The sequence below is a fragment of the Lynx canadensis genome, chromosome D1 (genome assembly GCF_007474595.2).
Source record: "Lynx canadensis isolate LIC74 chromosome D1, mLynCan4.pri.v2, whole genome shotgun sequence".
Taxonomy (NCBI): domain Eukaryota; kingdom Metazoa; phylum Chordata; class Mammalia; order Carnivora; family Felidae; genus Lynx; species Lynx canadensis.
Genome location: NC_044312.2, coordinates 14,941,567 through 14,969,175, shown reverse-complemented (window position 1 = coordinate 14,969,175; position 27,609 = coordinate 14,941,567). Strand labels below are relative to the sequence as shown.

Below are 27,609 nucleotides of genomic sequence, written 5' to 3'. Positions count from 1 at the left end.
ATACTTGGTGTGGCCTTCTCCTCTCATGATCCATTCAGGCGGAGATGTGCTCCAATCTCCAAATACCCACTACCCTCAAATCTTATTCAGGATTTTCCCTTACTAAGAATTTAGATATAAATCCAGTTCCTACCTCCTGGAAATCAAAATGAACAAAACAAAATAGTAAAGAAGCAATCATCCCTGCTGCTAAGAGACTTAACTCTGCCTGGTAACATACTACGAGATAGGAATAACCTGTCAGTTTGCGAAGATAATCTCTAACAGGCAGGTCTCCAAGCTATTTTGTTAACGGATTTCCTAATCTCATATTCAGGTTCCCTATTCCCTTCTTCTCATCTAAGCAAAGTCTCCTGACAATGCTATATTTGAAACAGTGCTTAGAAATGTATGTCTTATTGTCAGCGATCCAAGACAGTAAGTAATCTGTGTTCTAGGATGAACTGCTTATCTAGTCCCCTAAAGCAAATAGGGTAACAGGAAGCTGGGAGATCCTAGCTGCCAGTATTCTGAATCCTGCTGATCATTTAAGCCACAATTTACTGAAAACCTCATGCTGAGATATTAATGATGACCATCAACACAGCAACACGTTCATGAAAAATTCAGAAAAGGAACAGTAGAAACGAAGAAGGTCTATAGCACCCACCTCCTTGTGCAGCACATGGGAACATGCCATTGGATGCAGCTCATTGGGCTGGACAAGTTTCTGGCACATGAGACACAGCTTACAGGCGGCTGGAGCCTGCAGAACAGAGGAGGGACGGCCAAAGAGTGAGGAACCTCTGGGTCTCCTTGCCTTTTATGCCCATGATTCCGTTCTACTATTTCGATGTCGCAAAAAGATTTCACACCAAAAGAAGGAAAAGTTCAAATACAGATTCTTGCCAGAGTACTTGCATTTTCTCAGCAGGGGCTGCCAATGACCCAGCTACTGAGATTATGGTTTTTTCCCCGCACTCCACCTGTGAACCTGTTCCCTCCTCACCCCCGAGCTCCTCCACATCCCGGTTTTCAAAGAAAAAGAGCCTTACATGTGAAGACCTTCCAGGATACGAAACTTGGGCAGAAGGCAAGAACATTGGGGTACTGATTTGGGTCAATGGAGCAGGGAACAAGGCCCGGATCCGACCGAGTGGCTGTGGGCAGAAACATCGTCAGAGTAAGGAGAGAGAGTCTGAGCAACCCAGCAGGTAACAAAAAGAAATCATTTATTTCCCAGTCCAACAAAGGAAGAAACCAGAGTAGATAATCCTGGCTGCAGTGCTGTCGGCCACCCCCAATTTCCCTGAAACCTGCCCTTTCCCTAACATCTCAGCAGGTCTGAGTTCTCCCCCAAGTAGCCCTTCTTACCTGAGTACTGGCTGCCACCCGCTCATGTTCTGCCAGTCGTGCAGCTACCAACTGGATCAGTTCCTCCATGGTCAGGCCTGCCATGGTGGTCCGTGCTGTCTTGATTTGCTGAAGGATGTTGGTCATCTGGGCCCTAAGAAACCAAATGTCGAGGGAGAGAAATCCTATGCTATACTCGTGGGAAATATCCATGAAACCTCTCCTATTTTAACCCACAGACATTTCTCTTACAAATTTTTAATCAGTCCTGAAAGACACTTACTTATTGCATTGTGGGAAGCGAGTCAGTAGCTTCTCCAGGATCTTCTCCAGTTTGTCTACTGGTTGGGGCCGGGGAGTTTCAGTAGAAGCCTTAACACCGCCCAAGCCTGGGGGAGGTGGGATGGAGGCAGCAGGGGGCATGTGTGGACCGTGGGGGCCAACGAGGGAACCCAAGCCAGGGCTATTTCTCCCATGGGAGCCAGGAAGGGGCGGGGAAGGCTGGCTGGGTTGGGAAAGGGCAGGGTTTAGGATTGGGAAAGACAAGGAGCGGGGATCTGCGCTGGGCATAACCATGGGCACTGTGACCTGCCCAATGGAGAAGGGCATCCGAGGAGCCAGAGAAGGATTGGGTTGAAACACCTGAAGCATAAAGTCTGTCTGTAGTGCGGCAGAGGTAGAGGACGAGAGAGAAAGGAAGAAAATAAAAGTTTAGGAAACTGGAGATGTCAGTGAGCAATTCTTATGCCAAATAATACCGACAATAACAACAACAATGTTATAATACCAGTAATGAAACCAATTTCCTCATAAAAGGAACAAGTAAAGGCTGGATGTGCCGGCAGCACAGAAAGGTAACCTCCCCCACACTGGCCCTCTCACCTCTGATGGGGGTGGGGGCAAAGTGGGAGTCGGGATTTGAGGAAGGCTGCTCAGCTTGGCTCCGTTCCTCACCAACTGGATATGACTATTAAACTGGTCCTGGAAAAGAGAGAAAGGAAAGGATTATCCTTTCTGCTGACTCGAGTAGGCTCTAGAGAGAGAACACCAACCAGTATCAGAAGAGCAAAGGCAAGGGCAGAGCCGACCCTAAGTGACAACGTACAAGGTCCGTCCCTATCACCAGGGTTTCAGCACAGACTGAACTCCTTCGCTCAACCATCACCCATTACAACACTTACCCGAACATTCTTTTTCATCATCCGAACTCCATTCAGCCTTGTCTCCCACTCCTGTTTGGAACGAACGGTCTCTAGTGTTGGGGGGGTTGACCTTTCAAGAAACCAACAGGAATTTACAGAACTGAAGAAAGCCCTGCTCCTGACTCTCTGAGATAGCAGGACAGTGTCGGGCTAACAGGCCTGGCGAGGTCAGACCAGGTGCAGGAGGCGGCCAGGGCCCTAAGTCATCTGCTTCATTCTAACTCCAGCATCTTTTAAGCCAATTATTAAAGAAAGAGGACCCACCACAGAGGGTTTCTGGTCTGCCTGGAAATGCCACAAGGGCCCTCCAGATTCCACGGCAGAAAGAGAAATGACTGCGCGAGAAACAAGTCTCCAAAGATATCCGTTATGCTTTGACACCATAAAGAAATACTGTTAATCCAACCGGAACCAATACAATAAAAAATACAAAGCTATAACATACGGGAAGAGAAATCACTGAACAATGACTAGTGTGCAGACAAGGATGGCCTTGAAATTCCTGCGAAGACAGACCAAATGCCAGATGAGCTGGCCTAGGGTTTGAAGAACCTAACAAAACAACTCCCCCTCCACCCACCCACCCCGCCCCCGCGCCCCGCTCAACACACACACACATACACGAAACACAAAACTGCAGGACCTTGACTCTAGAATGGGAAGGTACTTACTTGAGGTAAGTGAGGTGCAGTTCTGCTTCTTTTTCTGCTTCTTCTAGTTTCAATACCAGCAGCTCTTTCCGACTCTCTAGTGATAAGATCTGAGGAAACCACACACATACGCACACAGATAATTTGTTAATTTTATATACCTGAAGCTAAACACGAAGTTAAAACAAATGCTTAGGGGTGCCTGGGTGGCTCAGTCGGTTGAGCATCCGACTCGGCTCAGGTCATGATCTCAGTTTGTGGGTTCGAGCCCGACATCAGGCTCTGTGCTGACCGCTTGCTCAGAGCCTGGAGGCTGCTTCAGATTCTGTGTCTCCTTTTCTCTCTGCCCCTCCCCCACTCACGCTTTGTCTCACTCTGTTTCTCAAAAATAAATAAATGTAAAAAAAAATTTTTTTTTTAAGAAACCAAATGCTTACTTAGTGGCTATATGGTAGAACACTTGTATGGCTTAGTGGTAGAATAACTACACTATGCTATATATAATAGTACAATACCATATGATGCTAAAATATACTATATTATATATATAGTATACTATGTTATATAAGGTACTATAGCATACTCTAAGACAACAGGTTCTATTATCTGGAAGCCTCATATCAAGGCTTTCCACACAGAGCTCTTCTCACCTCTGCTTTCCAGGCCCGTTCTGTCTCTTCCATAATGTTCCGATTTATTTCGCCATCCTGATTCTTGAGTCTATCTAGTTCCATTTCCCACACTTCTCTGTAAGGTAAGAAACCAAGAACAAGAGTAAGGAGAGAAAGACAAGATTGCTAAGGGACATCAAGGCAAAAGTAAACCTGAAATTGATCTAGCAGGTATGTTACAGGAAGTCTTACTCTAAGTATTAATATAGATCTAGGAGCAGAATGTTTAAAGTGGTCTGTAACTGCATAAAGGCCCCATATTTGAAAACACAAATGTTCATGTCTCCATTTGCCAAAAAAAAAATGTTACCAAGAGCAGGAAAGAGTGCCCGAGGACAAAACCCAATGAACGCAGAATGCTCTATGTTCGAAGAGGGCTCGGAACCATATCACATTCCTCTTCTTTCTCAACTTGTCTTTTAGTACGCGTATGAAGAATGCAGGACCAAACACGGGTCCCGCTTAATACTCACTTCTAATGCAGCAAGCACTGAATCACTTCTAGCCATACAGATACCAGCTTACCGATTTTCCTATTTTCTTAGACATAGTAAACATTCTTCAGAAGGAAAAAATGCTCTCTTCACATCTCAGGGTTTCATATTTTCATCAGTTTCCTCCCTTCTTACATCGCCCTCCCAGCCCCATCCCTAGAATGTAATATACCCACTCAGGGTCAGGTGACCAACTGCCCCGTGTGCCTGTTCTGAGGGGTTTTGCAGAATGTGGAGGGTCAAGCACCCTACTCAGGACCACAGGTACAGAGCCAGCAGGAGGAGCTCCTTACATGACACTGGACTATAGTTAAGTTTTGTGGCTGAAAGGCAAAGGAATATCCAGATCAGTGGGAAAGAATATGGGAATGTTGAAGTTTTTTCACTGTATTTTTAAAAGTTGAGAAGAAGAAGAAGAAAAGGTCAGGAAGAGTTACATCTTAAGAAAAATGTTCATACTTTTCTTCAGTAAAATAAATAATTTTAGTCCTCTTCTGTTTTTTTGGTAGCTTCACACATAGGAAAGGGAGTGATCCACTTACCAAGTTTTTGAGGTGCCTTCTCCTTACATCTGACCCTTCACAGAGCCCTGCTCCCCACTTCACAGACAAAGTGTGGGTGTGTATGTGTGTGACACATACAACCATTCACTGATTCACAAACAGTAGTCTGTCCCTCCATTGACAAGGTCAGATAGATAGAAATGACCAGGTAGGGATTTTCTTCTTAATCTCTATGTGTCGTCCTTCCCAAACTAACATCCTGCCAAAAGAGGAATTCTCTACTGATTCTTTAGACAGAAGTTCATAGGCAGTTGTGTTTTCCTGCTACAACACATACTCCTCAAGTAAAATACACACGAGGAGTCAGAATTCTCTAACCGTAAGAACACGTGAACTATGCCACGGGGTCAATCAATGATCCATTTAGCTTTTCTGGTCACTCCCTGACAATGGGATAACATGTAGAAAAACATGACAGCTGCCTTCTGTGATTGATCGTATTCTTGAAGATTACAGATGGTCACTGAGTGTCTCTTTCATTAAACACATTTATCAAACATAGGTACACATTTATATAAGAAAAATCCTTCTACCAAGTCCATGCGGGCATTCCACAGATTCACACACAAAAATCTTCTCCTGTGGGGCAATGGCCACATCTACCTCACCAGGATCCAACAAGACAAACCAAACTACTAACCATCACCACAAAAATGGTCAAAGAATTTTTAAACAGTCAAAAGTGCTCAATCTCATCAAATGGTAACTAGCCTCTAACATATGCAGCAGATCTGCAATCCACCCTAGAAAAAGAATCCGTTCCCCATAGTAGATGGTCATAAAAATCCTTGGTACAAGAGAAACCAGTGAGTCTATTTTAACTTTTCTAATTCCTGGTCTAATTTCTTTCTAGTCCCATACTTCTGTTATTTTGCATAGCTAGTTCAGGGAATCAATGGTTCAAATAAGTAAATAGCAGACCGTGTAAGTCTGACTTGTAGTTCCCAATTTTTGCATACTTTTTAAAATTAACTTTATTTTTGATCATGCAAATAATACAAATTATAAAAACTTTAGAAAATATAAAAGAGTCTCATATAGAGGCTCTAACTCCTTTAGTTATTGGTTGTATGACCCTAGACAAGTTACTTAATTGTCCTAGGATTCAGTTTTGTCATCTGAAAAATGCGTAATACCTACATCATGGGACTGATGGGAGAATTTACTGAGAAAACACACATGAAGAATTTAATATGCTACCCAGCACACGTGAAGTATCCAAAAAATGTTATTTTTTTTTTAAGTTCATTCATTTATTTTGAGAGAAACATAGACAGGACGAGTAGGGAAGGGGCACAGAGAGGGAGACAGAAAACCCCAAGCAGACTTTGCTGCCAGCAGAGCCTGATGCAGGGCTTGAACCCATGAAACTGTGAGATCATGGCCCGAGCCAAATCCAAGAATCGGACACTTAACCAACTGAGCCACCCAGGCACCCCCCAAACAAATGTTATTTTTAAAGTTTTTGGCGGGGGGAGGGGGGGTGGTACCTGAGTGGCTCAGTCGGTTGAGCATCCGACTTTGGCTCAGGTCATGATCTCGCGCTTTGTGGGTTCGAGCCCCACATCGGGCTCTGTGCTGACAGCTCAGAGCCTGGAGCCTGCTTTGGATTCTGTGTCTCCCTCCTGCTTGTACTCTGTCTCTCTCTCTCTCTCCAAGAATAAATAAACATTAAAAAAAGTTTTTTTAATAAAGTTTTCTTTTTTTAAGTTTATTTATTTAATCTCTACTGTGGGGCTCGAACTCATGACCCCAAGATCAAGAGCTGCATGCTCTTCTGACTGAGCCAGCCAGGCACCCCTAAAGTATTTTTTTAATTCAATTTCTCACAATTGCAATACTCACAAAAAAATCATTATTATACTTCTCTCCAGTCTTTTAAAATAAATATTTGTATATTTACGTATACACATGTAACATATAAATCCATTAAGTGTACTTTCAAACAGAAACTGTGACCTTTGTCTTACTTTTTTAACCTATCTTATTTTTACATATCATTAAGTATTCTTCAAAAATGTGAATTTTTATTTTTATTAAAATTTTTTTTTTAGTGTTTATTTATTTTTGAGAGAGAGAGAGACAGAGTGTGAGCGGGGGCAGGGTCAGAGAAAGAGGGAGACATAGAATCCAAAGCAGGCTCCAGGCTCTGAGCCGTCAGCACAGAGCCTGATGTGGGGCTCGAACCCACAGACTGTGAGATCATGACCTGAGCTGAAGTAGGACACTTAACTGACTGAGCCACCCAGGAGCCCCCAAAATGTGAATTTTTAAATAACTATCCACTGTACATACATACCACTATCTATTTAGGTTTTAAGTTATTTTCAATTTGACAATTATAAATACTATTATAAGCATCTGTGCATGTATACTAACAAAGGTTAATGATAAAAATAATGTACCTAGATTGAAGAGGAAGCTACTCAGAGTAGTTAAAAGCATGGCCTCTGGAGCCAAAAACTAAGCTCTGAGTTCAAATCCAGGCCCTATGACTATCTATGCGACCCTCTGGCAAGTTACTTACCCTAACATAAAATGGGGATATCGAGAGTCTACCTCTCACAGAGCTGTTATGTATATTATGAGTTAACATATGTAAAACACATAGAACAGTCTCTGGCATATAGGAAGAACTTAATGTTAGTTATCTCATTTGGACGGTAGAACGTCCTCCTTCAGAGAAACGAAAATATATGCATATGAATTTTCCACCACAAGGCGTGGTGGAACTCAGTGATTTTAATGGAGAGAAGCAGATGATAAGTGTCTTGTGAAATCCTCTCAACAGTCAGACACAGAGCTAAAAATTAAGATGGGTCCTCAGACCAAATGTCTTCCTTTCAGAATATACTATACTCGAGGCAAGGCAAAAGGAAACAAAACAAAAACTGTTGAATGAAGGGGTTGGCTCTCCTGAAGTGGGGGTAGAGGTTATAAGATCTAAAATCTTTTACTCCGAAACAGACACTAACACTAACCAATATAGAATGGATGAGATCAGACATAAGCAGAAATATTTACCCCAGGCTTCAATTGCGAACGTACTGTTTATGAGACTAGAATTCTTCCTTGATTCAACATAATTCAAGAAATCTACTTAGCAGCACAGGGTGCTAGGCACCATGCTAAACCCTGGGAATATAAAGATGCCCAGTTCCTGCCCCAAGAAACTCGCAATCCAAGAGTCTGCCAGGTGAACACAAGGAGCAAGGAAATTCTGGGCAGAACAAACAGTATGTGCGGGCGCCTGGGTGGCGCAGTCGGTTAAGCGTCCGACTTCAGCCAGGTCACGATCTCGCGGTCCGTGAGTTCGAGCCCCGCGTCGGGCTCTGGGCTGATGGCTCAGAGCCTGGAGCCTGTTTCTGATTCTGTGTCTCCCTCTCTCTCTGCCCCTCCCCCGTTCATGCTCTGTCTCTCTCTGTCCCAAAAAAATAAACGTTGAAAAAAAAATTTTTTTAAAAAAAGAACAAACAGTATGTGCAAAGGCCAAAGAGAGCATTCAGCTGAGAAGTGGTCCAGAAAGTTGCAGGCAGTGGATGCAGGAGTCTAACGTTCAGGGGTGTAGTCTGGGCAAGGGGTACAGATCAAGGTCACAACCATAAAGACAGTAGCGGAAGCCCTAGATATAGAAGAAATAATCTAGAACAGCAGTTTGCAAAACATAGTCCACAGTCCCCAAAACCTTTGAGGGCCTGGTCTATGAAGCAAAAACTAATTTCATAGTAACACTAAAATTACTTGCCTTTGTCAATCTCATCCCCTCATGAGTCTACAATGGATTTTCCTGACCTAGGCTACACAACACATGATAGTATCATCACTGATGGCTAATGGAATATACGCTTCTGTATTCTTATGTTTTCTAACATGTCTTAAAATAGTAGGTTGAAGGCATAATTTAAGCTCTCAATTTTTTTTCCCTTCTCAGTACTTCTGTTGTGCTTTTATAGCTATCCTTATACTTGCTATAATCTCTATAATCTCATTATTGTCCAATAAATAATCACTGTAAAATTTCCAAGTTCTCCAGGCATCTAGGTAGAAACAAGAACTTACCATTTTGTTTACAATAATTTCTTTTAATTTTTAAAAAATTTCTCATTAAATGAAAAAAATTTTTCTTAATGTTTATTTTTGAGAGAAAGAGAGAGAGCGAGCATGTATGCGACTGGGGGAGGGGCAGAGAGGGCGAGGGAAACACAGAATCTGAAGCAGACTCCAGGCTCTGAGCTGTCAGCACAGAGCCAATGCAGGTCTCGAACCCACAAACCACGAGATCGTGACCTGAGCTGAAGTCAGACGCTTAACTGACTCAGACACCCAGATGTCCTGAAAATGTTCTCATTTTTAAGTTCTATCTAAAATGTATTACTTTACAATTTAACTTTTTCTAAAATAAAAGGAAATTTATCTATATTTTCCTCTTACATTGAAAAATGAATCACTGGCTCAAAAAAGGGAGACGAGAAGACTCATTTTCTCAACCCATAGCTGCAATGTATACATCTCACAGATCCTAAAAAGGATGCAGTGACCTACAGTTTTCTGACTCATGGAAAGAATCTACTCCAAAGAAATTGGGCAAAATTATAAATAAGAAACCAAAGTACGACAAAAGCCATCTTTCCCTTGACTTTATAGACGCTCACAATTTACGTTACTGTATCTTAAGCCACAGAACATTTTCTAATTATATTGTGCCAGTTAAGTTACAGTGACATTTTGAGATCATTCAGACTTTATTTTTTTTTTTTCCAACGTTTATTTATTTTTGGGACAGAGAGAGACAGAGCATGAACGGGGGAGGGGCAGAGAGAGAGGGAGACACAGAATCAGAAACAGGCTCCAGGCTCTGAGCCATCAGCCCAGAGCCCGACGCGGGGCTCGAACTCACGGACCACGAGATCGTGACCTGGCTGAAGTCAGACGCTTAACCGACTGCGCCACCCAGGCGCCCCTAGATCATTCAGACTTTAAAGAAAAAGGAACTATTTTAAAAGCAGATGTGATGAAGTCTTTAAAATTCATAAAAATCTCATTAAAGGCTTTCAAACCAGAAACGAAAAAGCCACCGAAGCATCTTAGCCAGGGAAACTACTGTACTGCATTAACCAGAGAAGCACAGCCTTGTCCAGCTGACATTGCTACATGCCTGCTGGATGAAAAGTCAGCAAAATAAACGACGGCAATGTCCCTTTTTGATGATACAGTAATTCATCAAATTAAAGATTCTGCTGCAAATTTGAAGACTTAGTTAAGATCTCATCTGAAGAATTGTAATTTTGCTTTACAAACCGACAAATCTACAGACGCAATTAGACTTGCTATTTTTTTTATTCGTCTAATACGGGCACCAACTAAGCATCAAAGATAATGTTGTATGTGAATTCTTGGCAACAAACATAAGTTATGCTCCCATAATCTAAGCTGAGTGACTTTTTATTTTCATGGTTTAAGCTTTACTTAACGATGTTGTGATGAAGCCATAGAGTGTAATAATTTTATTAAATCTCAACCTCTAAAAATAAACATTTCTAAAATACTGTTTGATAAAATGCTACAGACCAAAGTATATGGCTGTCTCATGGAAAAGCACTCGTGAGACCATTTGACTTGCGAGTTGACTAGCCTCTTTTTTCATGAAATACCATTTTTACTTACAAGAACTACCGAGAGACAAACTATGGTTATTTGAACTTGAGTGTCTGGCAGACATGTCCTTGAAAATGAGTGGCGTACTCTTGCTATTTCAAAGGAAACAACTGACAATATTTATCACCGACAACCAATTTTGAGCTTTCGGGCAAAAATTAGTACTTTGGAAAATGTGTACCAGCCACTGGGAGCTTGCAAGATTCCCACTAGGTAAAGACTATTCTGACGAAATCGATGGTGACATCAACAAATGAGGTTCTTCATAAGCTGTACGGTAAACTGTGCCAACACTTAGAAGGTCTGAATAATTCTAAACCAATAGTTTCCAAATTATCAATGCACTGTGCTACCAAATCAACTATGGAACCCACTCAGAACCTCAGAGCTGGCATAAAAATTATTCGAAGCTGAAGACATCTGAGGTTCAACAGATGCAGAAAAAAAAGCCTTCTGGGAGCTTCCCTTACCTTCCTAAAAGCAGCAACTTCTGGGAAATAAGGATGTCATAAATTCTTCTTCAGAGCAGACTTACTCCCAGGAGAGAGAACAATGAATAAAAACTACCCTAAATCCGTTCTCCAAGAGAGTTTTATGGCCCCGAAGAAGAAAGAAACCACTCATACCTACAGACAAATATTATCACGAACTTTTGTTATCATAAGCTTAAGTTTGTTTTCCTGAAAAGCCACTTATCTTTCCAAAAAGTCCCATAAGTGTCTTTTCTCCCCACCCTCCTAAGAAGTCCCTTGTTTTCCCGTAAGTACCTCTCTCCCTGTCCCCCTCACCTATTAAGATGGTAGATAAGCCCCGAACTCTAACCACCCTTTTCAGCTACTCATCACTGAGCTCTTCCACATGTGTATGCATGTTGTACTTATGGGTTGTTTTCTTACTCCTGTTAATCTCTGTCAATTAAATGGGCCTCAGACATTAAACCCAACAGGGTAGAAGGAAGGGTTTGTCCTCCCCTATACAACACAGTTAAAAATTCCATTCAAAGTGCAACTTAAGCCAACAGATTCAACTAACCTTTAAGATACCAGTCAAGTTTTGGGGTGCTATCAAAAATATCCACAATTATCTTTAAAAAAGGCTATTAAAACACCCTTCCCTTTTCCAACTATCTGTGTATCACCAGATTTTCTTCACATATTTCAATCAAAACAACGTACTGCAGGGGCGCCTGGAGAATTCTGTCAGTTAAGGTCGGACTCTGGATCTGGGCTCAGGTCACGATCTCACAGTTTGTGAGATCGAGCCCTGAGACAGGCTCCATGCTGACAATGTGGAGCCTGCTTGCAATTCTCTCTCTCTCTGCCCTTCCCCCCCTCAAAATAAACAACAACTAAACTTAAAAAAAAAAAAACACAACATACTGCAAAAGATTAAATGTAGAAGTAGATAGGAGAATTAAGCTTCTTCCACTAAAGAGACTTACAAGAATGTAAACAATTGTAATTCTTCTAATTAAATGTACTTTTGCTTTGGGTTAAGATTTCTTCGGACACAAAATGCATGAGCCACGAAAGAAAAACCTAGTAAACTGGAAAACTGGATTTCACCAAAACTTAAATTTCTGCATTTCAAGAGACACTGTTATAAAATGCAAAGGCAAATCACAGAATAGGAGAAAATACCTGCAAAACACACATCTGATAATGAACTAGCATCTAATGGGGCACCTGGGTGGCTCTGTTGGTTAAACATCTGACTTCAGTCCAGGTCATGGTCTCACAGAAGAGATTCACCAGTTACAGCTAAATAAACTTAACAGAGACCACAGCTGCTGGACATCAAACAAGGGTATGATGTTTAAGTCTAGTTAAGGAAATAGCTCAATAAGACCAATGTTTTTTTTTTTAAAAATCAAGACTTTTTTGGGAATGCAAGCTGGTTCAGCCACTCTGGAAAACAGTATGGAGGTTCCTCAAAAAACTAACAACAGGGGCGCCTGGGTGGCTCAGTCGGTTAAGCGTCCGACTTCAGCTCAGGTCACGATCTCGTGGTCCGTGAGTTCGAGCCCCGCGTCGGGCTCTGGGCTGATGGCTCAGGGACTGGAGCCTGCTTCCGATTCTGTGTCTCCCTCTCTCTCTGCCCCTTCCCCGTTCATGCTCTGTCTCTCTCTGTCTCAAAAATAAATAAACGTTAAAAAAAATTAAAAAAAAAAAAACCAACTAACAACAGAACTACCCTACGACCCAGCAATTACACTACTAGGCATTTATCCAAGGGATACAGGTGTGTTGTTTTGAAGGGACATATGCACCCCCATGTTTACAGCAGCACCATCAACAATAGCCAAAATATGGAAAGAGCCCAAATGTCCATCGACGGATGAGTGGATAAAGAAGATGTGGGGTGTACACACACACACACACACACACACACACACACACACACACAATGGAGTATTACTCGGCAATCAAAAAGAATGAAATCTTTCCATTTGCAATGATGTGAATGGAACTGGAGGGTATTACACTAATTAGTCAGAGAAAGACAAAAATCATATGACTTCACTTATATGAGGACTTTAAGAGACAAAACAGATGAACATAAGGGAAGGGAAACAAAAATAATATAAAAACAGGGAGGGGGACAAAACAGAAGAGACTCATAAATATAGAGAACAAACTGAGGGTTACGGGAGGGGTTGTGGGAGAGGGATGGGCTAAATGGGTAAAGGGCATTAAGGAATCTACTTCTGAAATCACTGTTGCATTATATGCTAACTAATTTGGATGTAAATTTAAAAAAAATAAAAAATGAAACAAGTTAAAAAAAATAATAATGACTTAAAAATGGAAAAAAAAATCAAGACTTTTTGGAGAAATATATCAAAATCCAGAGTCTCTACAATATACTATTCACAATACTCAGGATTTAACCATAAATTACCAACATACAAAGAAACAGGAAATATGATCCACAGTCAAGAGCAGGAGTTGGTAAACTATGGCCTGTGGGTCAAATTCAGGCTGCCAGCTATTTTTATAAATCAAGTTTTGGGGGGGGAACATAGTCATGCTCATTTTATTTACATATTGTCCATGGCTGCTTTAATGCTACAACAGAGTTGAGTAGATGCAACACAGACTATATGGTCTGCACATCCTGAACACTATATGGCAATCAATCTCTTCCCTCTACCCTGGCCCACTGACAATAACTGATCTACTTTCTCTCACTGTTGGTTTGTCATTCCTAGAAGTTCATGTAAATACAATCATAAAGTGTGTACCTTTTATGCTGGTTTTTTATTTAGGACAATTTTTCTGATTCCAACTCCTGGTTGACAAAAAAGAAAACTCAATCAACGGAAACTTCAAGGTCACCAAGATGCTGGAATTAGCAGGCAAGAATTTTATTTTACTTCATTTTTTAAAGTTTTTTATTTTATTTATATTGTGAGAGATAGAGAGAGCAAGTCAGGGAGGGGCACGGAGAAAGACAGAATACCAATTAGGCTCTGCACTGACAGTGCAGTGGACATGGAGCTTGAACCCATGAACCATGAGATCAGAACCTGAGCTGAAATCAAGAGTCGGACGCGTAACCAACTGAGCCACCCAGGTGCCCCAGCAGGCAAGAGTTTCAAAGCATCTACTTTAACCATGAAAAAGGACATAAAAAATATGCTCTCAAGGAGTGAACAAATAAGAATTTTCAGCAGAGAAACAGAAACTATAAAAAAGAGATAAACTGAAATGACAGAACTCTGAAAAATACAATACTGGAAATATGAAATTCACTGCCTGGGCTTAACAACAGAATGGAAATGATACAAGAAAGAATAAATGAACTTAAAGATATATCAATATGAGGAACAGAGTGAAAAAGATTGGAAAGAAATGAACAGAGCCTCCATGAGCTGTAGGACAATATCAAAAGGTTTAACATATGTGAAAGCAGAGTCCCAGAAAGAAAGGAGGGAATGGGACAGAAAAAATATATACAAATTATATCAGAAAATTTCACAGAATTTGGTAAAAGACATAACTTTACAGATTAAGAAGCTCAAAAAAAACCCTAAACAGGAAAAATATGAAGAAAATTACACCCGGGCAGATCAAAGTCACACCGCTGAAAACCAAAGAGAAAAACCTGAAAGAAGCTATAGAAAAAAATGAGACAATACACAGAAGGAAACAACACTTGAACAGTCACTGACTTCTCACCAGAAAGAAGGGCAGCCAGTTTATATTAGAACAACTGCACAGACAAAATTGTATAACATTCACACAGTAGGGGCACCTGGGTGGCTCAGTCGGTTAAGCGTCTGACTTCAGCTCAGGTCATGATCTCATGGTCCATGAGTCCGAGCCCCACATCAGGCTTTGTGCTGACAGCTCAGAGCCTGGAGCCTGCTTCAGATTCTGTGTCTCCCTTTCTCTCTGCCCCTCCCCTGTTCACACTATCTCTCTCACTGTCAAAAATGAATAAATATTTAAAAAAATTGTTTTTAATATTCACACAATGGACCACAACTCAACATTAAAAAGGAATATCTATTAAAGAGTCAATAATTAATAACCTTCCAAAACAAAAAGCACCAGGCCCAAAGGGATCACTGGTAAATACTAGCAAACATTTAAGAAAAACCGTACAGGGGCGCCTGGCTGGCTTGGTCGGTGGAGCATGCAACTCTTGATCTCAGGGTTGTGAGTTTAGCCCTATGGTGGGTGTAGAGATTACTGAAAACAAAAGAAAAGAAAAGAAAAGAGAAGAAAAGAAAAGAGGAAATTAAAGAAAAGAAAAGAAAAGAAAAGAAAAGAAAAGAAAAGAAAAGAAAAAAGGAAAGGAAAGGAAAGAAGAGGAAAGAAGAGGAAAGAAAAGAGAAGAGAAGGGAAGGGGAAGGGGAAGGGGAAGGGGAAGGGAAAGGCAAGGCAAGGCAAGGCAAGGCAAGGCAAGGCAAGGCAAGGCAAGGCAAGGCAAGGCAAGGCAAGGAAAAAACCTGTACTAATTCCCTATAATCTCCTTGAAAAGACAGAAAAGAGAGAATACTTCCCAGCTTGTTCTATGAGGCCAATATTATCCTAATACCAAAATCACACAAAGACATGAGAAGGAAAGAAAACTACATGGGGCACCTGGGTGGCTCAGTCGGTGGAGCATCTGACTTCGGTTCAGGTCATGCTCTGAGAGTTCGTGAGTCTGAGCCCGCATCAGGGTTGCTGCTGTCAGCAGCAGAGCCCACTTCAGATCCTCTGTCTCCCTCTCTCTCTCTCTCCCCCTCCCCCACTTGCGCTCTCTCTCAAAAATAAAGAAACATTAAAAAAAAAAAAAAGGAAAGAAAACTACAAACCACTATCTCTCATGAACATAAGATGCAAAAATCCTCAACAAAATTTTAGCAGATCAAATCTAAACAAATATAAAAAGAATTTACACCATGACCTAGTGGAATTTATCCTGTGTATACAAAACTAGTTCAACATTCAAAAGCCGGTTAATGTAATCCATCACATCAAAAGGCTAAAAAAGAAAAATTACAGATCCTATCAAAAAAAGCATTTGACAAAATCCAACATTCATGAAAAAAACTCTCAGTAGGGGCGGCTGGGTGGCTCAGTTGGTTAAGCGTCTGACTACAGCTTGGGTCATGATCCCACATCTCATGAGTTCAAGCCCCACGTCAGGCTTTGTGCTCACAGTTCAGAACCTGGAGCCTGCTTCGGATTCTGCATCTCCCTCTTCTCTCTCTGATCTTCCCCAACTTGCACTCTGTTTCTCTCTCTCAAAAATAAATATTTAAAAAATACATATTAAAAAAAAACTCTCAGTAAACTAGAAATAGAGGGGAACTTTCTCAACTTGATAGACTACCTGCAAAAACCTATCGCTAACATCATACTTAATGGTAAGAAATTTGAAGCTTTCCCACTAAGATCAAGATGTCCCTCTTGAACACTCATCAATATCATACTGGAAGAATGCAATAAGGAAAGAAAAGGAAATCAAAGGTATACAGATTGGAAAGGAAAACAAAAATATCTTTCTTTGCAGATGACATGAATACCTATGGAGAAAATTGGAAAGAAGCAATAAAAAAACCCTCCTTGAATGAATAAGAGTTTAAGTAAGGTTGAAGGATACAAGGTCAATTACTTTCCTATATACCAACAATGAGTAAGTAGAATTTTAAATTAAAAACAGAATACCATTTCATTAGCACCCCTCAAAATGACATACTTAGGTGTAAATCCAACAAAATATATATAAGATCTGTATGAGGAAGACTATAAAACTGATGAATGAAATGGAAAATGACCTAAACAAATGGAGAGCGATTCCACATTCATAGATAGGAAGACTCAACATTGTCAAGATGTCCGTTCTTCTCAACTTGATCTATAAATTCAATGCAATCTCAATCCAAATCCCAGCAACTTATTTTATGGATGTCAACAAACTGATTCTAAAGTTTATATGGAAGGCAAAAGACTCAGATTAGCCATCACAGTACTGAAAGAAAAGAACAAAGTTGGAGGACTGATGATACTGGACCTATAAAGCTACAGTAAACAAAACAGTGTGGTTGTGGCAAAAGAACAAACAGATCAATAAAACAGAATAAAGAGCCTATTTCAGACCCTCATAAATATAGCCAACTAGTCTTTGACAAAGGAGTGAAGGCAATAAAATAAAGCAAAGAGATTCTTCAACAAATAGTGCTAGAACAACTGGATATGCACGTGCAAAAAAAAAAAAAAAATCTAAACACAGACCTTACACCTTTAAGAGAAATTAACTCAAAATAGATCAGAGACCTAAATGTAAAATACAAAACTATAAAACTTCTAGATGATAACAAGAAAGAAACTCTAGCTGAATTTAGGTATGGTGATGCCTTTTTAGATACAAAACAGACATAATTCATGAAAGAAATAACTGATAAAGTGACTTCATTAAAATTGAAAACTTCTATTCTTTTTTTTTTTTTTAATTTTTTTTTTCAACGTTTATTTTATTTTTGGGACAGAGAGAGACAGAGCATGAACGGGGGAGGGGCAGAGAGAGAGGGAGACACAGAATCGGAAACAGGCTCCAGGCTCTGAGCCATCAGCCCAGAGCCTGACGCGGGGCTCGAACTCACGGACCGCGAGATCGTGACCTGGCTGAAGTCGGACGCTTAAACCCAGGCGCCCCGAAAACTTCTTTTCTGTAAAGGATAGTATCAAAAGGATTAGAAGACAAACCACAGACTGGGAGAATATGCACATCTGATTAAGGACTGTTAAACACACAAAGGACTCTTAAAACTCAACAGCAACAAACAACCTGATTTTAAAAAAATCAGCCCCAGTCCTCAACTGACACCTCACCAAAGAAGACACACAGGGGAAATAAGCATATGAAAAGTTGCTTCACATCAGTTGTCATCAGAAAAACGCAAATTAAAACAGCAATGAGCTTTCAACACAGACCTATTAGAATGGTCCAAACTGACAGCACCAAATGCTGACAAGGACGTGAGCTAACCCTCACACACTGCTGATGGGAATGCAAAATGGTGCAGTCACTTGGGAAGACAGTTTGGCGGTATCTTACAAAACTAATCATTCTCTTCCTATATGATCCAACAACTGCACTCCCTGATATTTACAGAAAGAAGTTGAAAACTTAGGTCTACATAAAAACCACACATGGATGTTTATAGCAGCATGATTATGTTTACTTATAACTGCCAAAACCTGGAAGCAATCAACATGGCCATCAGAAGATGAATGGATCAAAAAGCTGTGGAACATCCTGACAATGGAATAGGACTCAGCACCAAAAAGAAAAGAGCTATCAATCAAGTCATGAAAGATATGGAGGAACCTCAAATACATAATATTAAGTGAAATAAGCCAATCTTAACTACATACTGTATGATTCCAACTATATAACATTCTGGAAAAGGCAAAATTATGGAGACAGTAAAAAGATCAGTGGTTGTTGGTGGGGGAGGTGTGAGAAAGATGACTAAATAGAGCAAGAGGATTTTTAGGGCAGTAAAAAATACTCTGTGCGATATTATAATGATGGATACACATCACTATACATTTGTCTAAACCCACAGAATGTGCAACACCAAGAATGTACAACACCAAGAGTGAACCCTCAAGTGAACTATGGAATTTGGATAGGTTCACCCTTGGTAAAAAAAAAAAAAAAAAAAAAAATGTCCCTTTCTGGTGAAGGATGCTGATAATGGGAGGCTATGCACGTGTGGGGGCAGGGGGCACATGGAAAATCTCCATCCCTCCCTCTCAATTTTGTTATAAACCTAAAACTGCTTTCAAAAAGAAAATCTTAAAAAAAAAAAAAGGAATTGACATACTTCACATCCATGACAACATCATGGATAAATCCTTAAAATATGCTGAGTGAAAGAAATTAGATACAAATCTCTAGAAAAAATAAGTGTAATCTACAGTGACAGAAGGCAGATCAGTGTTTACCTGGGAACTGAGGGGAAGTAAGGACAGTCATTGAGAAGGAACACAGTACATTTTAGGGTAATGGGTATGTGCTATACTTTGATCATGTTAGTGTTTACATGTGTGATTAATTTGTAAAAATTCATCTATGTGCAATTTAAAGTGCCTTTTATTAACGTATATTATATCTAAAATTTTTTAATTATTTAAAAATCTAAGGGACAATAATTCTAAGTTTCTACAATTAAGACTCTGAAAATTTTTCAAATACCTTATCCGAGAAAAATACAAGTCTTTCTAATACAACATAAGTAGCAGGTATGTAGTTTTTCTTTATAATGAATACTGCCAGTGAATAATGTAACAGATGTGTATTTGGCAAAGGAAAGGCCAAATTAAAATCAAACTCTAAAGAATATTCAAGAATTAATATTCGATTTACATAGTAAAAGAGTAGACCTAAATTCAACCATATCAATAATTACATTAAATATAAACTGACTAAAGCCTTTATTTATTTTTTTTTTTTTAATTTTTTTTCAACATTTTTTATTTATTTTTGGGACAGAGAGAGACAGAGCATGAACGGGGGAGGGGCAGAGAGAGAGGGAGACACAGAATCGGAAACAGGCTCCAGGCTCCGAGCCATCAGCCCAGAGCCTGACGTGGGGCTCGAACTCACGGACCGCGAGATCGTGACCTGGCTGAAGTTGGACGCTTAACCAACTGCGCCACCCAGGCGCCCCTGACTAAAGCCTTTATTTAAAAGGCAGCCTGTCAGAAGAGATCGAAAAGAAAGATTCAATTATATGCTGTCTACAGGACACATAAAAATGTAGATAAGCTAAAGATGAATGATGGAAAAATATACACCATATAAAACATAAACATGAGACTGTAGTATTTATATCACATAAAGTAAACTTTAACATAAAGAATATGACAAAGAGAAACATTTCATAATGATAACATGGCCAATTTGTCAAGAATATATAATAATCATAAATGTATATGTATCTAACAATATAGCCTCAAAGGATAAGAAAGAAAACTTCACAGAATTAAAAGGAAAAAGAGGGAAGTCTATAACCATAAACATTTTAACTTTACTCCCTCAGCAATCAATGTAACTAAATTTTTAAAAATCAAAATAATATAGATCAATGTTCTTCAGTAAGTATAGACACAAATATCCCTAAAAAATAATAGCAAGTCAAATCCAGCAATATATAAAAACAAAAATGTATCTTGTCCAAGTGAATATATGCCAAGGATGATGACTGGTTTAACACTTGAAAAAAAAAAATCAATGTAATTCACCTTATTAACAGAATAAAGGGCAAAAACTATTTGATAATTTTAATAGATGCAGAAAAACTATTTGACAAAACTAAGCATCCAACCATGTTAAGAACTCTCAGAAAATCAGAAACAGAAGAGAACTTCCCCACTATGATAAAGAGCATCCACAAAAAAGCTATAGCTATCATCAAGCTTAATGGTAAAACAGTAAACATTTCCTCCTAAGAGCGGGAACTACTCTACTCTACCACTTCTATTCAACACTATACTGGAGGTCCTAGCCAGTGCTATAATGTTTACAAGAAATAAAAGGCTTAAGATTTCAAAGGAAGAAATAAAACTGTATGTTCACAGAAGCTATAATTGTTTACATAGAAAATCTTAAAGAATCTACAAAACTACTAAGACATTCATGTGTAAATTTAGCAAAGTAGGAGGTACAAGATTAATATATAAAATAAATTGTATTTTTACAAACTAGCAAGAAATGGTTGGAACCTTTTTTGAAAATTTACTTCTGGGGTGCCTGGGAAGCTCAGTAGGTTAAACGTCCAACTCTTGTTCTCAGTTCAGGTCTTGATCTCAGGGTCGTGAATTCAAACTCCACATTGGGACTACTTAAAAAAAATTAAATAAATAAATAAAAATTTAAAAATTTAATTCTACTTGAATAGTGTCAAAGAATATGAAATAGAAAAAATTTCTTTTGAAATCTAAAAAAAGATGTGTAAGACCTGTACACTGGAAATTACAAAATGTTGGTAACACAAAGACCTAAATAACCAACAGACACATTTTTATGGATTGGAAGGCTCAATATTATTAGGATGTCAATTTTCCCCAAATTGATGTACAGATTCAAGGCAACTGTGTCTCACCAGTTTTGTTTTTGCTTTTGTAGACACTGGCAAGCTGTTTCTCAAACATATATGGTAGTGTAAAGGACCCAAAGGTAGTGCAAAGGTTCAAGGCAACCTTAAAAAAAAAACAGAACACCTTATATTCTCTGACCACAACTTACTATAAAGCCATAATAATCACAACAGTATGATATGGCATAAAGATAGACAAATATACCAATGCAATAGAATAGGACTCACAGGGGTGCCTGGGTGGCTCGGTCAGTTAAGCGTCTAACTCTTGATTTCGGCTCAGGTCACGATCTCAGGTTCGTGGGTTCGAGCTCCACAACGGGCTCTGCGATGACACTGCGGAGCCTGCTTGGGATTCTCTCTCTCCCTCTGCCCCTCCCCAAGTCATGTTCGCTCTTTCTCCCTCCCAAAATAAATAAACATTTTTAAAAAACAGTACTCAGAAATAGGCCTACTATTTATACAAATGACTCATATTGTCATTTGGTTTTTGGCAAAGGTGTAAAGTAACCCAATGGAGAGAAAGGAAAGTCTCTCCAACACACAGTGCTAGAAGAACTGAATAGGTACGTAGGAAAAAATGAACCTCAACCCCTACTTCTCACCATGCACAAAAATTACCTTGAGATGGATCATAAAGATGAAAGCTATTAGCACCACGCTCTCACCAACTGAACTAACCAGCCTAGATGGATCATAAAGATAAAAGCTAAAATGATAAAGCTTCCATAAGAAAACAGAGAACATCTTTGCTACTTCAGGGTAGGTAAAGGTTTCTTAGGACAAAGAATGCAAAAACTATAAAAGTGAACTTGATAAACTAGATATCCTTAAAATTAAAACTTGTTCATCAAAAGATACAATTAAAAAATGAATAGCTAAGTCAGAGAATGGAAGAAAATTTCAGAGAATATATAACTGATAAAGGGCTTTATATTTGGAATATGCAAAGAACTTCTAAAACCTCAACCAAAAAAAAGGGAGGGGGGCAAAAATCTGAGTGGACACTTCACAAAAACAAATATATGCATGATCAATAAGCAGGTGGAAAAAGTGATCAATATCATTAATGATGAGGGAAATGCAGAATAAAACCACAACGAAATACAACCACCTGAGTGGCAAGGATATGAAGCAACCAGAATTCTCATACCTTGTAGGCAGAGTGTAAAATCGTATATCTACTTGGGAAATTTATCTGTCAGTTTCTTATAAAACTAAACATATACCTAGCCTACTACCTGATGATTCTACCCCTAGAAATTTACCCAAGAGAAATAAAAGCATATGTTCACACAAAGACTTGTATTTGACTGTTCACAGCAGCTTTATTCATAATAATCAAAATCTGGAAGTCATTACATGCCCCTCAAAGGAGAACGGACAAACAGTGGTATATTAACAAAAGGAATATTACTGGACAATAAAGAGACATGAATGAATGTCACAAAACATTATGCTGAATGAAAGAAGTCCTACACAAAAGAGTACACATTCTATGATTTCATTTATGTGACACTCTAGAACCTGCTAAATTAATTTCTGATTTAAAAAATCAGAAATCAGCAGTTGCTTTTGGAAGAAGGGACAAGAAATGACTGGGAAAGCATTCCCTATCAAAATAACACTACCACTCTTCACAGAGCTAGAACAAACAATCCTAAAATTCGTATGGAACCAGAAAAGACCCCGAATAGCCAAAGCAATCTTGAAAAAGAAAACCAAAGCTGGAGGCATCACAATTCCAGACTTTGAGCTGTATTACAAACAAACCTGTAATAATCATCAGAACAGAATGGAACTAGGACAATAACAGACACATAGATCAATGGAACAGAATAGAGAACCCAGAAAGGGACCCACAAATGTATGACCAACTAATCTTTGACAAAGCAAGAAAGCATATCCAATGGAATAAAGACAGTCTCTTCAGCAAGTGGTGCTGGGAAAACTGAACAGCGACATGCAGAGAAATGAACCTGGACCACTTTCTTACACCATACACAAAAATAAACTGAAAATGGATGAAAGACCTCACAAAGCCATCAAAATCCTCGAGGAGAAAGCAGGCAAAAACTTCTTGGATCCTGGCCGCAGCAACTTCTTACTCAACACGTCTCCAGAGGCAAGGGAAACAAAAGCAAAAATGTATTGGGACCTCATCAAAATAAAAAACTTCTGCATAGCGAAGGAAACAATCAGCAAAACTAAAAGGCAACCAACAGAATGGGAGAAGATATTTGTAAACGACATATCAGATAAAGGGATAGTATACAAAATCTGAAAAGAACTTATCACACTCAACACCCAAAAAAACAAATAATCCAGTGAAGAAATGGACCAAAGACACAGACACTTCACCAAAGAAGACATCCAGATGGCCAACCGACAGGAAAAAATGCTCCACATCACTCATCATCAGGGAAATACAAATCAAAACCGCAATGAGATACCACCTCACACCTGTCAGAATGGCTAACATGAACAACTCAGGCAACAACAGATGTTGGCGAGGATGCAGAGAAAGAGGATCTCTTTTGTACTGCTGATGGGAACGCAACCGAGAGTGGTGCAGCCACTCTCGAAAACAGTATGGAGGTTCCTGAAAAAATTAAAAACAGAACTACCCTATGACTCAACAATTGCACTACTGGGCATTTATCCACGGGATACAGGTGTGCTGTTTCAAAGGGACATATGCACCCCAATGTTTGTAGCAGCACTATCCACAATAGCCGAAGTATGGAAAGAGCCCAAATGTCCATCGATGAATGAATGGATAAAGAAGATGTGGCATATACACACACACACACACACACACACACACACACAATGGAGTATACTCAGCAATCAAAAAGAATGAAATCTTGCCATTTGCAACTACATGGATGGAACTGGAGGGTATTATGCTAAGCGAAATTAGAGAAAGACAAATATCATATGACTTCACTCATATGAGGACTTTAAGAGACAAAACAGATGAACATAAGGGAAGGGAAACAAAAATAATATAAAAACAGGGAGGGGACAAAACATAAAAGATGCTTAAATATGGAGAACAGGGTTGTGGGGGGGGGGGGGGATGGGCTAAATGGGTAAGGGACATTAAGGTATCTACTCCTGAAATCATTGTTGCACTATATGTTAACTAATTTGGATATAGATTTTAAAAAAATAAAATTAAAAAAAAAGAAATACAAAATCTGTAAAATTGAAAATTAAAAAAAAATGGATGAAAGAACTAAATGTAAGACAGAAGGCATCAAAATCCTAGAGGAGAACACAGGCAACCAATCTCTTTGACCTCAACTGCAGCAAGTTTTTATTAGACATGTCTCGGGAGGCAAGGGAAACAAAAGCAAAAATGAACTATTGGGACCTCACGAAGATAAAGAGCTTCTACACAGCGAAGGAAACAATCAGCAAAACTAAAAGGCAACTGACAGAATGGGAGAAGATATTTCCAAATGACATATCAGATAAAGGGTTGTACCCAAAAACTATAAAGAACTTGCCACACTCAACACTCAAAAAACAAATAATCCAATGAAGAAATGGGAAGAAGACACGAAGAGACACTTTTCCAAAGAAGACATCTAGACGGCTAACAGACACATGAAAATATGCACAACATCACTCATCATCAGGGAAATACAAATCAAAACCACAATCAGATACCACCTCACGCCTGTCAGAATGGCTAAAATTAACAACTCAGGAAACAACAGATGTTGACAAGGACACGGAGAAAGAGGATCTCTTTGGCACTACTGGTGGGAAGGCAAACTGGTGCAGCCAATCTGGGAAACAGTATGGAGATTCCTCAAAAAATTAAAAACAGAACTACCTTGTGACCCAGCAACTTCACTACTAGGTATTTATCTAAAGGACGCAAAAATGCTGATTCGAAAGGGTACATGCACCCCAATGTTTATAGCAGCACCATCGACAAAATCCAAATTTTGGAAAGAGCCCAAATGTCCATCAACTGACAAACAGATAAAGATGTGGTGCATATATACAATGAAATATTACTCAGCAATCAAAAATAATGAAATCTTGCCATTTGCCACAATGTGGATGGAACTACAGTGCATTATATTATGCCAAGTGAAATAAGTCAGTCAGAGAAAGACAAATATCCTAAGAGTTCACTCGTACATGGAATTTGAGAAAAACAACAGATAAACATAGGGGAAGGGAAGGAAAAATAAGAAAAACCAGAGAGAGAGACAAACCATAAGAGACCCTTAAATACAGAGAACAAACTGAGGGGTTGTTGGAGAGATAGATGTTGGTTGGGGGTTCGGCCAAATGGGAGATGGGCACTAAGGAGGGCACTTGTTGGGATGCACACTGGGTGCTGTACGTCTAAATTCCATTCCTGAAATCATTATTGCACTATATGTTAACTAACTTGGATTTACATTAAAAACGATAAAGAAAAGAAATGCCTGGGAAAGTGTATGAGGGAACCATTTGGCCTAATGGTAGTATTCGCTATACTTGATGGGGTCTGAATACACAGGCACATACATTTGTCACAACTCATGGAATGGTACACTTAAGACTTACGTATTTAACTGCATATACATATTACTACCAAAAAAATAAAAACACACAAATAATAATATTTAACTCTAATTAATGATATATATGTTCACGGATTTAAAGGTGAAGTTACTGATGACTACAAATTGCCCTGATATGCATCGGAAAAAAAAAAGAGGACTGATGAATGGATAGAGGGATGGAAAGATATTGCTAAAACCTATTTAGCAGAATGTTAATTGTTGAATCTAGGTGGTGAGTGTTAATGTACAATACTCCCAGCCTCTCCTAGTGTTTAAAAATTTTTCATAATAAAATATTGGGGTAAAAATAAATTCAATCATTTAATTCCTCTGCCTAAAAACTTTCCCTGCCGGTTACACTCAGTAATTACCAATGGCCTTTACTCAGACCTGGTTCTTACTTACTTGTCCGAAATTTCTGACATTGTTAGGCACTTCTCCCTTTGAAACCCTAAACTATTATAAGCTGTTTCCCTTCCTTTCTGCCTTCCTCTTTATACTCCCAAACTGCAGGTGTACCTCAGGGTTCAGAGTTAAGCCCTACTCTATACTTTTTCCCATAAAAAACTCAATTCTAGTATCGTAACTATCACCTCTACACAGTCAACTCTTCGAGTCTAGTGTCCCACTTCCAAAGGCCAACTTAGTATTTTAACTTGTATGTCTCATATCATCAAATTACTTCTTTACCCTCAAAACGTAGAACTTGAATTCCATTTCCCAATTACTACCACGTAGCACATAACTACTAACCAGGGTCAATACAGGGAAGTTAGTTTTGACACCTTCCCCAGTCTTAATCTCTAAAATAATCCAGCATCAATTCCTCCTGAATCCATTTCTTCTCTTTCATTCCACCATCACTACTACTCTTATAAGGATCCTTGGAAACTCAGTTTATTGTAAGGGCTTCTCCTGGTTGATGTCCCAGCCTCTGTCTCTCTCCAAAATTCTTCCTGCATGTTTCTAAAACATCTCTAATTATGTACCTATCTGCATAACTTCTATGATTCCCCATATTTAAAAGATACTAATCTATGCTAAGCAGAAAAAATTAAATAAGACGTGTTACTTGCTGTGGTAGCAGATTTCCAGATATGGACCCTCCCCAATGCACCAGGCCTCCTGGTGTCCATGCTCTTCACAGTCCCCTCCAATGCTAAATCTGAGCTGGCCCTGTGACTCATTTTAACCAAAAGATGCCACAGAAGTAGCACTACACCAGTTCCAAGGCTATGGCTTAGGAAAGCCGAGAAATTTCCACTTTTGCACTCTTGGGAGCTCTGAGCCACCAAGTAGAAAATCTGCCCCTGTGTTGGAAGGACCACCTAGAGAGGAAAAAGCCCTGAGATAATATGGAGAGAGAGAGTCAGAAAAGGCCTAGACCTCTTGGAGTCCCAGGTGAGCCCAGCCTTCCAGGTGTCCCTGCCAAGGTGTCAGAAATATTAATGACACCATCATGGATGTTCAAGACCCAGTCACCATTCGACCACAGCTACAGGAATGGCTCTAAAGGAGACTAGCAGAACCGTCCATCTGAGACTCAGTCAACCCAAAGAGTTGTGAGAGGAATAGAAATAACTATTGTTGTAAGATACTAAGTTTTACGATTGCTTTTTTACACAGCAATAGATAAATCAAAACACTCACCCTCAAGAAGCTAACTATATGATGGAGGAGGCATTCAAGTTAACAAAAAGACCATCAGATATGGGTTAAGACAGAGGTACACACAGCATGCTAGTGAGTACAGAGGAGGGTCATCTAAATTAAATGTTCACAATGTGTGAAGGGGAGGAGTGGGAAAGCTTTCTAGAATAAATAATACAGGCTGAGTTTTAAGTGAGTTCATGTTGTAGTATGTA

At 39.4% G+C, this 27,609-nt stretch overlaps 1 protein-coding gene across 3 annotated transcripts in view; it reads right to left on the bottom strand.

Annotated features, from left to right (window-relative positions):
* RNF214 (ring finger protein 214) overlaps positions 1-27,609 on the bottom strand; it is a 56,204-nt gene that overhangs the window by 8,148 nt on the left and 20,447 nt on the right. For all 3 annotated transcript variants that reach the window (XR_004344182.1, XR_004344183.1, XM_030332072.2), the window contains exons 7-14: positions 3,835-3,931; positions 3,206-3,294; positions 2,514-2,604; positions 2,215-2,313; positions 1,616-1,992; positions 1,354-1,486; positions 1,035-1,139; positions 650-745 (exon numbers count right to left, since the gene is read on the bottom strand). Coding sequence is in view for 1 of the 3 variants with exons in the window: in XM_030332072.2 (XP_030187932.2) it covers positions 650-745; positions 1,035-1,139; positions 1,354-1,486; positions 1,616-1,992; positions 2,215-2,313; positions 2,514-2,604; positions 3,206-3,294; positions 3,835-3,931 (1,087 nt within the window). In the remaining 2 variants the exon portion in view is untranslated. The remainder of the gene's footprint in view (positions 1-649; positions 746-1,034; positions 1,140-1,353; positions 1,487-1,615; positions 1,993-2,214; positions 2,314-2,513; positions 2,605-3,205; positions 3,295-3,834; positions 3,932-27,609) is intronic.